Raw genomic sequence first — 12,520 nt, 5'->3', positions numbered from 1 at the left:
CTGACCCGAGCGGGTCTGGTTGTTTTCCCAACCGACTCACACCCGACGCTTATAGTCGGGTTAGGGTGGGTTCAGGTCGGATGCAGGGCTCAAATGCTTATGACATCTTATTAATCACTTACTAGTCCTTTATAACATTATAGGGTTGAAAGGGACCACAAGGGTCATCTAGTCTAACTCCCTGCCGAGATGCAGGACATTTAATAACAATACCTGACTCTTGTACAGTACTTCTCTTTAGATCATAAAGAACATTCAGAAAAATAACTTTAATATAAAGCGTGAATATAAATATATTCTGGTGGGCTTTCACTATAGTAACTCTGGTCTCTAACTCCCAGTAAAAGAAGTGTCAATTGACTTGCAGTAGGATTTATGTACTGCTCCCTTCCATTGTTAGATTTTCTGTGGGTTTTTTTTGCATTACTGTTATACACACATCCCTTGTGTATTAATACACACCTTATTGTGTTTTGCAGTAATCAAGCAATTCCCCCAGAAGCCTAGCAAAGATTCTTTAAACTTAGCCTGGCCATGTAATACTGGCCTTTCCATTATCAGACATAACATTTGGTGTTCTGTACAGACTGGCATGTAACTGATATTAGTCTTTGTTGCAGTTGTTACAAGTGAATTATTGTAGTGAGTGGAAGGTCCTGTTCACATTTTCTGAAATCCCAGAATTGTCATAGGTTCTTGTTTGCTAATCCAATTTAAAGTTGGACTCTTGTTTAGTGATGGGGTAAAAATGCTCTTATTTACAGCGTCCTACCTAACATTTCTCGAGCATGCGCCTCACTCAGACCGAAGAATCCCCAAATAATTTAAGGAATCATTTCTCTCACTGAGAAATGAAGCCACCTTTGGGCTGGAACGTGACTGTGGTTTAACAGAGCACAGCAAGGCTACCCAAGCAGTTTAGCATGGGATTGGAAGAATAGCACCATATCCAACTGAAATTGCAAGAAGTGGGAACGTTAGGGAACAAAATGGATTTACACGAAATAGAATTTACCAAGGAGAGCAGTATTAATAGCTGTCACCTTGTGAGATATCACAGCTGCTAGTTTGCAGGAGTTTGATTTGTGTTCTGATTATCAAGAAGTTGCTGATATATTTCTACTTCTGCATGGCGTACGCATGCCTACTTCGCATGTGCAATTATAAGTGTGTGCATAAGGCAGGCATTTGCACATGCAAAATTGCACAGAGACTGCAGGTCTCAACTCTCTGAGAGACAGACCCTTCATGATAGGTCTCATCTGAGAGATGGTGCTTCAAGCAGCAGGGTATTTTCTGTATCTTGCACTCTAAATATATCCCTTTCATGAGCATTATTCTTCCTCCTGATGACCCACAACTGGCTCAGACCCCTCTACATGCAACAAAATCGTGGGGCAAGAAATTAAAACACAGACTACTCAATGAGCAATACAGACCATAGAAATAGATAGCAAAGATCCCTCCGTTGGCTGCGTCACTGTGGAATTTCATCAGGATCTGGTTGGAGGAGCTTTGGGCAGATTTCTTCACTGAGTTCCCCGTGAACATGCCCAGCTGTGGGGCTGTTTGCTGTGGTCCATCCCTGAAAGCACAAGTCAGAAAGAACACAACCACATTACACCTTTCCCTGTTATCCCAGGGTGGGATCAGCCTCTTGGCACTCCAATGCACACATACACACAACCTCCTGTTCTTTCCTGCCCTATCTTTCTTGTCACCACCCCAAGCTGCGACATTAGGTTTCCCATTACTCCTTTGGCAGCCAATAACTTCACTTCCAGAGTGGTACAAGTGGATTCTTCCCAGGTTGGCCCATATAATTGCAGGCAATGGGGACTCCAGATGTAACCAGTAATCTGCTTCTGAAGAGAGGGTTCATCTCTGCCTTCTGAACTTTCATCACCTGCCTTTGGAGAATTAAGGCCAGATGGTCCAAAGAGCTCTGCACTTTGGTGCAGAGTGGATGCTGAGCTCCTTTGAATGTCCAGCTCCAGCAGTGGGCACTGAGCACTTCAAAATGTAGCTCTGAGCTCTTTAGGAAGTTTGGCCCCATGTGCCCCCCTCGATGGACCAATGTGGGTGGAGTTATTGACGTGCCGTGCATTACTTCTCCTTCCCTATCCTAAGGGGAGATGAAGATCCTACCCTGCCATGCTCCTGGAGCCAAATTCTCAGCTGATGTAAATCAGCCTAGCTACACTGACTTTGGTGGAGTTACGCCCATTTACACCAGCTAAAGACCTGGCTCCCGATCTCTGGGCGCTTGTGTTTGAACCCAGCTGTCCATTCCTGAAGCCACGCTGTGCCCTCACTCTGAGTGAAAGCGTTCTGTGATTTCCCTTTGGATTGCACAGCTACTTATGTCTGATGACAAAGCAAAAGCTAAAGAGGACATCAGCAAATGTTGTATTTCCCCCCTGTTCTATATCTATCTAGTACCACAAAGTCGTTCTGCCAAGGAATAAACAAGCCTGGGAAAACGTCTGCTGGGGAAATCTGAAGCGAAAGGCAATTCCTATTATGCTAGTTTGAACCAGATTCATTTCATCTAAATTCAGCTTGAGGTAAAGACCCCGTTTGCCATTCATAAAAGTATCCTCTGTCAAGAGATTTTCTCTTATTCCCTTCAGCAGAGCATTGCAGAGATGAAGGGCCGGGCTGAGGAGAGAATCCAGCAGGAGGAGGAGGGACCTGTAACCTAATAATGTCCAGTCTCAGCTGGGATGATGTCCTGCAGTTGCCCCCAGCAGAGATGCAGCATCTAGAGAGAGTAATTGGGTCAGACTGGACGCATGAGGGCGGCATTTGTTTAAACTGCGCACAGCATGGGTTTGATTTCTTTGTTTTTGAACAGGCAGTGATCACAGAATTAGGGCTCGGAAAGACCCATTGCCACTCAGTCCTTAGACAGTATTTATCCTCCAGGGGCCAAATCTTCGGTTGCTGTAAACGGCATAACTCCAATGAAGTCAATGGGAAAAGGATGGTGAGAACTCAAAGTCACTGGAGCTACGGCCAATGTACATCGGCTGAGGAGCCATCTACAGATCTTTGTCCAGTCCCAAATGAAGGGGGTTTCCACCAGTTCCTTTAGGAAACCAGCCCATGTTCAGTCTCATTCCCTCTGGGGACTTTTCATTTGAAATCCAGCCTAAGTTTTAGGTTAAGATCACAGAAGCTAAGTTTAGAGAAGATCTCTCAGCTCATCTTGTCCATTCCCCTAAGCCAGCACAACACATGGCTCTATGGAGAAAGGGCCTATCAGACACTGAGCTGATACTTACTAGGCCAAATTCCCATCACTCCTAGCTATATTCCAAACCCCTCCAGAAGCATTCTTCTCTCCACCCCTTTCCCCCCCGAATGCTTTATAATGGTCCAGTCCAGCAAAGCACTCAAGTGCATGAATAACGCCATTGAAGTCAATGGAACTATTCCCGTGCGTGAGTGCTTTGCTGAACCGGGGCTCAAATCCCTACAGATCAGGCAGACAGACAGACCGACTGACCGACGAAGTCAGCTCTCACGCGCCCGCCGAGGCACCCACCAGATGGTGATGAAGTCATTGTAGGGCTCCGTTTGCAGCAGTGTAAAGTTGAGATGAATCCCATACCCTGCAGGCACCGTGATGAGCCAGGTGCAGTCCTGGGAATTGGGGTACTGGTTGGGGAACCCCGGGGAGTAGACCGTGCCGTTCTGGGTGGTGATATTTCCTCCGCATGGGACTGCACGTCATTAATAACAAAGAAAAACACAAATACAATTAACAAACCCCTCCTGGATCCCCTGCCCCGTTCGCCTACCCTCCCTTCCTTCCCCTGCTGTGAACCTCCTCCCTCCAATTGAGCAGAGATGGATGCACCGCTCACTCCTGTGCCCAACGATGCTGATCTGCTCCTCAGCCCCAGAGGATGATTCAGGAGTGATCCGAGAGTCAGAGGCTGATCCCGATGTCTAACTATAGCTCCCAGCTCCCGTTAGCCCAGAGGGTTCAAGATAAAGGCAAGATTTGAACTCCATTTCTTTTGCACAGTGTCAACAGGGAATAAGCCAGCACTGAGGGGCTGCAGTGACTGGTCTCAACAAATACACGAGAGGACAGAGATAGAGCAGCTAGACAAGACAGTGGTTCTGATTATAGATGGATCCAACCCAATGTGCACGCTAGGAATCTGTGGATCCTGTCCCAAACTTTTCAGCTCCAACCTGTTAACAGTAAACCCTGCTTAGTGCTTCGGGGCTGGGCAGAAACAATTAGAGGCTTTTGGTACCCAGTTGACAGCAAGGTGCGCTGAGAAACCACACCCCACGCTCCAATACAGGGACTAGGGCTCTCCAGCCATGTGTACTCATGGGGGAACAGCATGCTCCTAAACCCGTCAGTGGGCAAAGCTACCCAACCATAAATATGCCACGACCTGGGCCAGAACTGCCGGACAGCTGGTGTTTTAGAGAGCGGATCTGAGAGCAGGGGTGGGGATTATTAGTAGTTGTTATTTGCATGCCAGCAGCACCTACATGCCCTGATTGAGATCTGGGGCCCACTGTGCCGGAGACAAACAAAGAATGGGAGGGGAAACAGAGAGGTGATGTGACCTGCCTAGAGACACACGGCAGATGAGTGGCAGACAGGGAACAGACCCCAGGCTTCCTGAGTCCCACATCTAGGTTTTACCCACTGCATCATGCTGCCTCTCTAGGACGCAAGATTTCTGGTGCAGAACCTTTTCCAATCTGCTTGGAACAGCCTTGGTGGATTTGCAGAGCGTGATTAGCCCCCTGCAGACAGGACTGTCTCTCACACCTTGTGCGCCTGATTCTCTTGCTTACACACAGCGCGTCATGCCGGAGTCGCTCCATTGACTTCAAGGGAGTTAGTTCCAATTAACGGTGTAAATCAGATCCGAGGCAGGCCCTGTGTATTTAGTGCCTAATCACGCTTTGCCTATTCACGTGAGCAGTCCAAGTGAGAGTGTGCGTGTACACACACACACACACACACATTTACCTTATATAACAAGGATGAGATTTTCAAAACCACCTCGGAGCTTGGGATGCTCAATTCCTCTCAACTGTAATAAAAACAGTGCAACCTAGTGATTTCCAACGGAATCCCTTCAGTGGCTTTAGAAATCTCAGCCTATACAGATTTATTTCAAAATCACTACTTCTCTTACAGTTAAATGGACTTTCCGCTGTGACCTGCACGGGAAGGGGAGATTGTTGGACTAGGGCAACCATTACTCACGGGAAGCTTCTATGCAAAAACAGACAGCGATTGGTGGATGTGTTTAAGAAAAAAAGTATCTGGAAAGGGAGCATTTGCAATGATATTAATAGTGCTAACAGCCCAGTGACTCCTCAGCAAAAACACCCCCCCAAACTGTACTTAACCACCTCTTACTGCGCCTAAGTATGTGGCTCCTGAAGCATCACATTTAGAAGTACTGCAGGATATGCCAATTGCTTTGTACTCCCTTTCTCGTGGTGTAGCAGGCTTCTTGCTAAAGAAAGCAAGCAGGGATGAAAGAAAGGGCCGGATGGAAAATGTGGGCAGAATGGTTATTTAAATACCTTAGGGGCTCGCTCCTGCTACCTCCAAGGCACAGTGAAATCAACGAGCATTGAGGGTGTGCAGCACCTTACAGGACTGGGTGCTAATGGGCGGATATTCAGCCACATCTTCAGCGGGTGTGTATCACCAGAGCTCCATTGAAGTCAACTGACACCAGCTGACGTTGTGGCCCTCTATGTTTTATGTCCTCTAGAGCGAAGGAGTCTTGATTCAAAAGAGAAAAACAAACGCAGCCCCCGCAGTACAAGGCAAGTTTGGGAGCAACTGGTACAAGCCATCCTGCTTACGGGGGGAATCTTGCACTTCCTAAGGTTTTATATAAAAGACCCTGCTACAGTAAACTGCACATAACTCAATCTCTCTCTCTTGGACTGATGAAAGGCCAAGATAGCCTTGAACAGAGAAACTACACATTTCAGACCTTAAGCATATTCTCACCAACAACCACACACCGCACCATAGTAACTCTAACTCAGGAACCAATCCATGTAACAAACCTCGATGCCAACTCTGCCCACATATTTACACCACAAATACCATCACAGGACCTAACCAGATCAGCCACAACATCACCGGTTCATTCACCTGCACGTCCACCAATGTAATATACACCATCATGTGCCAGCAATGCCCCTCTGCTATGTACATCGGCCAAACTGGACAATCCCTACGTAAGAGGATTAATGGACACAAGTCAGATATTAGGAATGGCAATATACAAAACCCTGTAGGAGAACACTTCAATCTCCCTGGACACACAATAGCAGATTTAAAGGTAGCCATCCTGCAGCAAAAAAACTTCAGGACCAGACTCCAAAGAGAAACTGCTGAGCTTCAGTTCATTTGCAAATTTGACACCATCAGCTCAGGATTAAACAAAGACTGTGAATGGCTAGCCCACTACAAAAGCAGTTTCTCCTCCCTTGGTTTTCACACCTCAACTGCTAGAAGAGGGCCTCATCCTCCCTGATTGAACTGACCTTGTTATCTCCAGACTGATTCTGGTCTGCATATTTATACCTGCCTCTGGAAATTTCCACCACATGCGTCTGACGAAGTGGGTATTCACCCATGAAAGCTTATGCTCCAATACGTCTGTTAGTCTATAAGGTGCCACAGGACTCTTTGTTGCTTTTTACAGATCCAGACTAACACGGCTACCCCTCTGATACATTTCAGACTGGATGTCAAGAACACCGAGCCATTCGCTCCGGCTAACACCCTGAAACCACAGCTGCAGACACAGGTCTTGCAAACGGAGATTCTTGCTAAGATCATTAAAGAATTCCACCTCCAGCAGGGAAAGATTCAGCAGCATTTCAGTGATGCAGCAGTCGCTGCGCAAGGGAGACCAGACTGCACATTGACACAATCCTACCACTGAAGCCCAAGAGCTGCAAGGGTCTTTTCTCAGCAAGGGCTCCGCACAGTGGTGGTGATTAAATTTACTTCAGCACAGCACTGGGTGTTGCAAACCCAAAGCGCGGAGCTGATCATAGCCCCAGTTCTTTACCTTATTTATTTAGCTGCTCTGACACATCATAAAGTTCTGACTTTGATAGGTGTTTGAATGGGAAAAAGGCAAAACTTATTTAGAACAATAAAACACTGCTCTAATCAGGCTCAATGTCAGCATGAAATAGCAGGCTGGGAAAGGAGGAAAAGTTAAAAAAAAATAGAAAGAAAACCAGGCAGAGAATGCTGGCCATGTGCGGCCATAAACCTGTCCAAGAGCTGGCAGTAATTTCTCAGGGGTTAATAAATCAACAAAATGATGATGGTTTCTTAGCGTAAGCAGGGAGCACAGATTCTGAAGTTGCCACGTGACAGCGCTCAGGGAAATGTGCTCTGTGGGGAGCTTGCAGAGAAGACAAATCAATGCATTTACAATGTGGAGCCACTGTCCCTGGAGAGATTAAGAATTGATGAGAGCTGGGTTCTAATTTTTGTCTCTGCCACTGAGTTGCTGGGTGACCATTGGCAAGTCACTTGAATGCTTTGTGTTTCAGCTCCTCATCTGTACAATAGAATTGATAATACACAAGGCAGTGGAGCTGAGAGGGTTAGATAATTAAGATCTGTGAAGCCCACCTTTGTCCTTGGAAGACAGGCGCTATGGACCTGGTTCGCAGAGGTTCTGACAATGGGCGCTTTAAGTGCTCAGCACTTTCAAAAATCAGGCCCAACAGGCATATTCTTCTCAGGGCCATATACCGCCTTATTGCACAAGCACTACTCCCATTGATAGTCAGCAATGGAACAAGCAAAGAATAAAACGCTGCTAGCCAGAGATGGGCTTGAATCATAACCCCAGATGCAAACACACCCTAACTTTGGAAGATGAACCCAGGTCTGGGTGTGAATTTCACCACTCGCCCACACCGCTCAAAGTGGGCTGACCCCAACTCGCTGATCCAAACACTACCAGGGTCGAGACCTGTATCTGTACTCCACAGCTCAGGCCTGTCTCTAGCAGCAGCTTATGTTTCCAGAGAAACTTTCACCCTATAGGATCACAAAGCACTTTAGGTTTTACAAACGTAAAGAGCCACGGACTGTACAAACGATAAGAACTTTGTTCACTGATGCAATGCAGCTGGCTCTGGGGTGAGACAAAGCCGCTGTTAAACAGTGCACAGCAACGCTACACAAAGGCTTAGGAAAGGAAGAGCTATGCCCTCGAGGATCACATGAATAAAACATAAAGAAACTGCAGACCATATTTTTATCTCTTCTACTGCATCCTCCAGTATCACTGAGCTGCTGTTGCAAGCTTGTTCCCTTCCCACTAATCAGCATCGGAACAAAGCCAGACTGCATACGAGTTTGAATGAACCTGAGTCAGCAATCTGGGCTTTGACCTAGAAAGAAGGTGGATTCAAAATACCAAGGCAATGTCATTTCCTCCTTCCTCCCAGCTGATCCATCACAATCCCCAAGGCAAGCAAGTTACAAGAAGCCAGTACTGAGCAGACTCCTCGGGCTACCCAGAAAATCCTCATGATGTTCAAAGGTGACCCGATAAAGTCGTACCTTCACACCTGGGCAGTGGGTGGTCCCAGTTCCTATTGGTGCCGTGCTGACACGTCAGGACCGGGTGGCCAATCAGCTGGTATCCAGGAAGACACTCAAAAGATACAGACTGGCCAACATTGTAACCGGCTCCTCTCACAATGCCATTCGCGAAAGGCTCAGGGTCAGGACACTCTTGGAGTTCGTAGGCTGGAAATACAAGAAGGAGACAGGTTCTGTATTTCATGCTTTCCTCTAAAGGCTGGAGTCATTTTTCCCTCCTGCCAAGGGTTTCGTAGTGCTAGAGCCACTGTCCTCACCATATCTTGGTTGTCGCTCTAGAGGATGGAGGTATAATGGGTGGAGGAGGAAACGGGGCATGGGACAGACGGCCAAAATGTCACCCCGATGGACAAAAATCCCTTGATAAATACATGTCCTATGGTGGTAAATACCCCTTTTCTCCCTGCCTTATAGCTGGACATAGGACCAGAAGGGCTTGAAGCTATATAAAAGTGGTCTGATCCGGTATGGCAATTCCCGCCTAAAAATCTACCCCCTGGCATGATTAAGGATTTCAGGTGAAATTCTGGCCCCACTGAATTCAATGGGAATTTTGCCATTGACTGCAGTGGGGCCAGAATGCCACCGTTAGATTCTTCACAATGCTTGGCGGTTTTGGTTTGGTTTGGGTTTTTTGGTAGTGACTCTATAAAGGGTTTAAAGAGCCAAACGTTCTTCTGAACGATAGTGATTAGAAAATCCTGCTACTTGGGGCAGCAATGGGCCCCACTTTTGGTTTATCCTGTCTCTGCGAGGCCTATATCTGCAGAGTCAACCCAGAGCTCGCTTCTAATGGGGGAAATCTGCCTGGTTGGCAGTGGGCTAACATGCTCTGCCTGACACGATGAGTTATTATTAATCAGCACAGCCAGATCTAATTTCCATAGCAATTTCCATGAGATTACCCATGGTGCCTTGGACTGTGCTTTTCCCCCCTAAATCGTACAACAGCGCATGAGTTATATGGTGCACGCACGGGAAACCTGAGGGAAAATTAATGTTTTCAATTAGGTCTGAGTAGCTGCTTTTAGTGCTATTTCTGGGGAGTCTGCCCTTTGCCAGCCTTTGGCTGCATCACATGGACAGAGAGATACGCTCTGCCTTTTCCACTCCTAGGTTGCCTCTCTTCTGTGGTGGCAGGCTCACTCGGCTCCCAGCTGCGGCACATCAAAGTCCACCCTCATCTCCTTCGTCACAAGACGCACAGCTCCCCTGCAGGATACCTTGTCCCTTCAATGCTTGAATCCACCAAGGATGGAGATGCAGAGAAGGCCAAGTGTTTTTAGAAATGTAGTCCTCATGAGCGCCCCGGATTGACAGCACTGCAGACTCAGATATGCATGGAAATCTGCTTCTTTGGTCTGCTCAGCCCTTGGCTTCTTGTATTGCAATGACCAATGGCCCCTCAGCAGAGAGGCCAACAAGCGAATGAGCCATGAGACTCAACACCCTGCGAGACGACCCCTCCAAAGGCACATTGGTACAGGGACATTGTGAGGGGAAACAGCACTGCTGTTGCCCATGCTGCAGCTGGATGAACCAAGGAGCTCAGCATCCAGGGAATCAAGGAGCCCAGCGCCTTCCAAAAGCAGAAAATCCACTCTGAGAAGTTTCAACAAGAAATGCCCAGAAAGCTCCTGCCCAGAGGGTTTCACAGACTCACAGGCATTCACTGCTCAGGGGCCTACATGTTTAACAGCGACTAGGGATCTGGGGTGCTCAATTTTTCAGGTGCCTGACTTAAGACACCTTAAATGGGGCTTGATTTTGAGAGAGTTGAGCCCCATCCCCCTGAAAATCAGGACTCCCTGTAAGGTGATCTCAAGCGGAGGATGCAAAACCAGAGGCTCTTCAAATTCACTGGTCACTTGTGAAACTTTACGCCAGGGTTTCCTTTTGAATTGGTGCTAATTTATTTCTCTGCTCCCACTCTCATTCTCTGTTAAGATTCTCAAACCATGCCCAGCGCCATGGCATATGAATATTCAGTTAAACTACTGCACCTCTTTTCTTTTAAATGCCCAGTTCCCCTCTCCACAACCCATCTCAGCACAAATCAAGAGTGCATCGCAGCTCTAGGAAACAGAGAGGAGCTTTCAGGATCCAAACTTGACTTTTGAGCTAGAAAGACAAGCACCTGCAAAATTCCAAAGCAAAATCATGTCCATTGGGGACTACTTCTTATGGCACACGACAGTCTAGAGAGCCAAGATCAAAGTCAGTCTGGCCAGAATTAATTCTGAGGCATTTCACTGTTACAAAGCACTACAGAAACATTTGTTATTTGCCTTAGGCGACAGCAGGATGAACGGAACCCAGCTATTAGGATTAAGTATGGATCTCATGTAACACCTTTCCACTCATTTGGATTAAGTCCTCATGGTACTAATTCAACACAAGAGCAGCTCTTGTTCCATCCGTTCCCTCTCCACTGCCAGCCCTGGGGACAGAATTCTTCCTCCCTGCTTGTTTGGTGGCCTTGTTACCTTGGTATTCCAGCTTAAACCCTGGCTTGTTTTGTGAATGGTCGCTGTGGAAGTACACGGTGGTCTCGTGTGACGTTGACAGCAGGGAGCCCGGGATTTCAGTGCCGCTGAACCTGCCAATCACGTTACTGGTGTCGTACGGTCCATTCCGGATTTCAATGAAATCGTGGTTCGGCTCGGTGGAGAAGTTCAGAAACTGGATGTGGGCGCCTGAGAAGGAGAAGAGGAGGAAGAGGAGAAGAAATGAATGCAACGGTCAAGCCAGTCTGCTAGTTCGGAAATCGGCAAATACCGATGGGTCAAGCAGCAGGACCTGGAACTATATTCAGCAAGTGTCTGATGCCACAATGAGCCTGGTGGTGGATGTACCAGGTGCATGCAGGTGGACTGAAGGAACCTGTTTATACGCAGGTAGAATACATTTGCTGTGCTGTTGAATGTCCCAGGTACGTCCAGACAGAAAGCACCTGCTGTACTGACTGTACCAGCTAAGCTCTTTCATTCCTGTTATTCAGTGGAGTGCTGCGACACAGTAGGCAAAGTGGACACTCAGCAGTTGAGTGCTGGAGCGTTGAACATTCGTACTCTTTTTAAAAATCATTCACCCCACTGTTTCAGTGGGAACCATTGCTTAAGAACATAGGCCCTTTGGGTATGTCTACATTGTACACTAGGCTCAGGCTCTGACCCAGTTGTGAGCCCAACCTCACACAAATCCATCTGACTCGGGTCAGCACTCAGGACCTGGGTCCTAGGATCCAGCTAGCTGGATGGGTGAGAGCCTGGGTCCAGCTGTGACTCGGGTCCACGCCCTGTCACTTTGTAGTGTGGATGCAGGTCATGCTGTAGACCCAGGTCAGAAGGTCTGAGCAGTGCAGTATGGACGTGTTAGCACAGCTGAAAGACCCGGGTCCAGCAATTGCAAACCCAGATTTACAAAGCAGCCTGGACGCTCAAGCATGGGCAGGGAAACAGTGAGTCCACAAGCCCGAGTCTCACAAACATGGCTTAGTGGACAGTGTAGACAGACCCTTTATGTCCAAACCTCCAGCCACACACATCATGAAATAGGCTCACGCCTTACCTTACCTCCATCCATCCAGAGAGAGGAGTCCATCTGTTCCTAGTAGTTCTCAACCTATTTACCATTGTGGGCTGCATATATGGCCTAGAATGTGTTTTATGGGCTGCGTCCAATACTACCTATATGGCCCAGAGGATGCCACATGGGCCGCAGCTCTGTGCTGATTGGGCCGCAGGTTGAGAACCACTGACTCAGACTAATGCTCTCTCAGGGATAAGTTCAGCATGGGGACCAGATCACCACTTCCACTGCCTTGTGAAGACCAGGTTTCTGACAGAAACGAGTCAGACACACGCT

At 47.5% G+C, this 12,520-nt stretch overlaps 1 protein-coding gene across 2 annotated transcripts in view; it reads right to left on the bottom strand.

Annotated features, from left to right (window-relative positions):
* CSMD2 (CUB and Sushi multiple domains 2) overlaps nt 1-12,520 on the bottom strand; it is a 518,793-nt gene that overhangs the window by 79,765 nt on the left and 426,508 nt on the right. For both annotated transcript variants that reach the window (XM_065421846.1, XM_065421845.1), the window contains exons 40-43: nt 11,140-11,349; nt 8,612-8,800; nt 3,551-3,728; nt 1,440-1,585 (exon numbers count right to left, since the gene is read on the bottom strand). In XM_065421846.1, the coding sequence (XP_065277918.1) occupies nt 1,440-1,585; nt 3,551-3,728; nt 8,612-8,800; nt 11,140-11,349 (723 nt within the window). The remainder of the gene's footprint in view (nt 1-1,439; nt 1,586-3,550; nt 3,729-8,611; nt 8,801-11,139; nt 11,350-12,520) is intronic.

This window comes from Emys orbicularis, chromosome 23, assembly GCF_028017835.1.
Source record: "Emys orbicularis isolate rEmyOrb1 chromosome 23, rEmyOrb1.hap1, whole genome shotgun sequence".
In the NCBI taxonomy this organism is placed as follows: domain Eukaryota; kingdom Metazoa; phylum Chordata; order Testudines; family Emydidae; genus Emys; species Emys orbicularis.
This window is presented reverse-complemented; position numbering and strand designations above follow the sequence as displayed.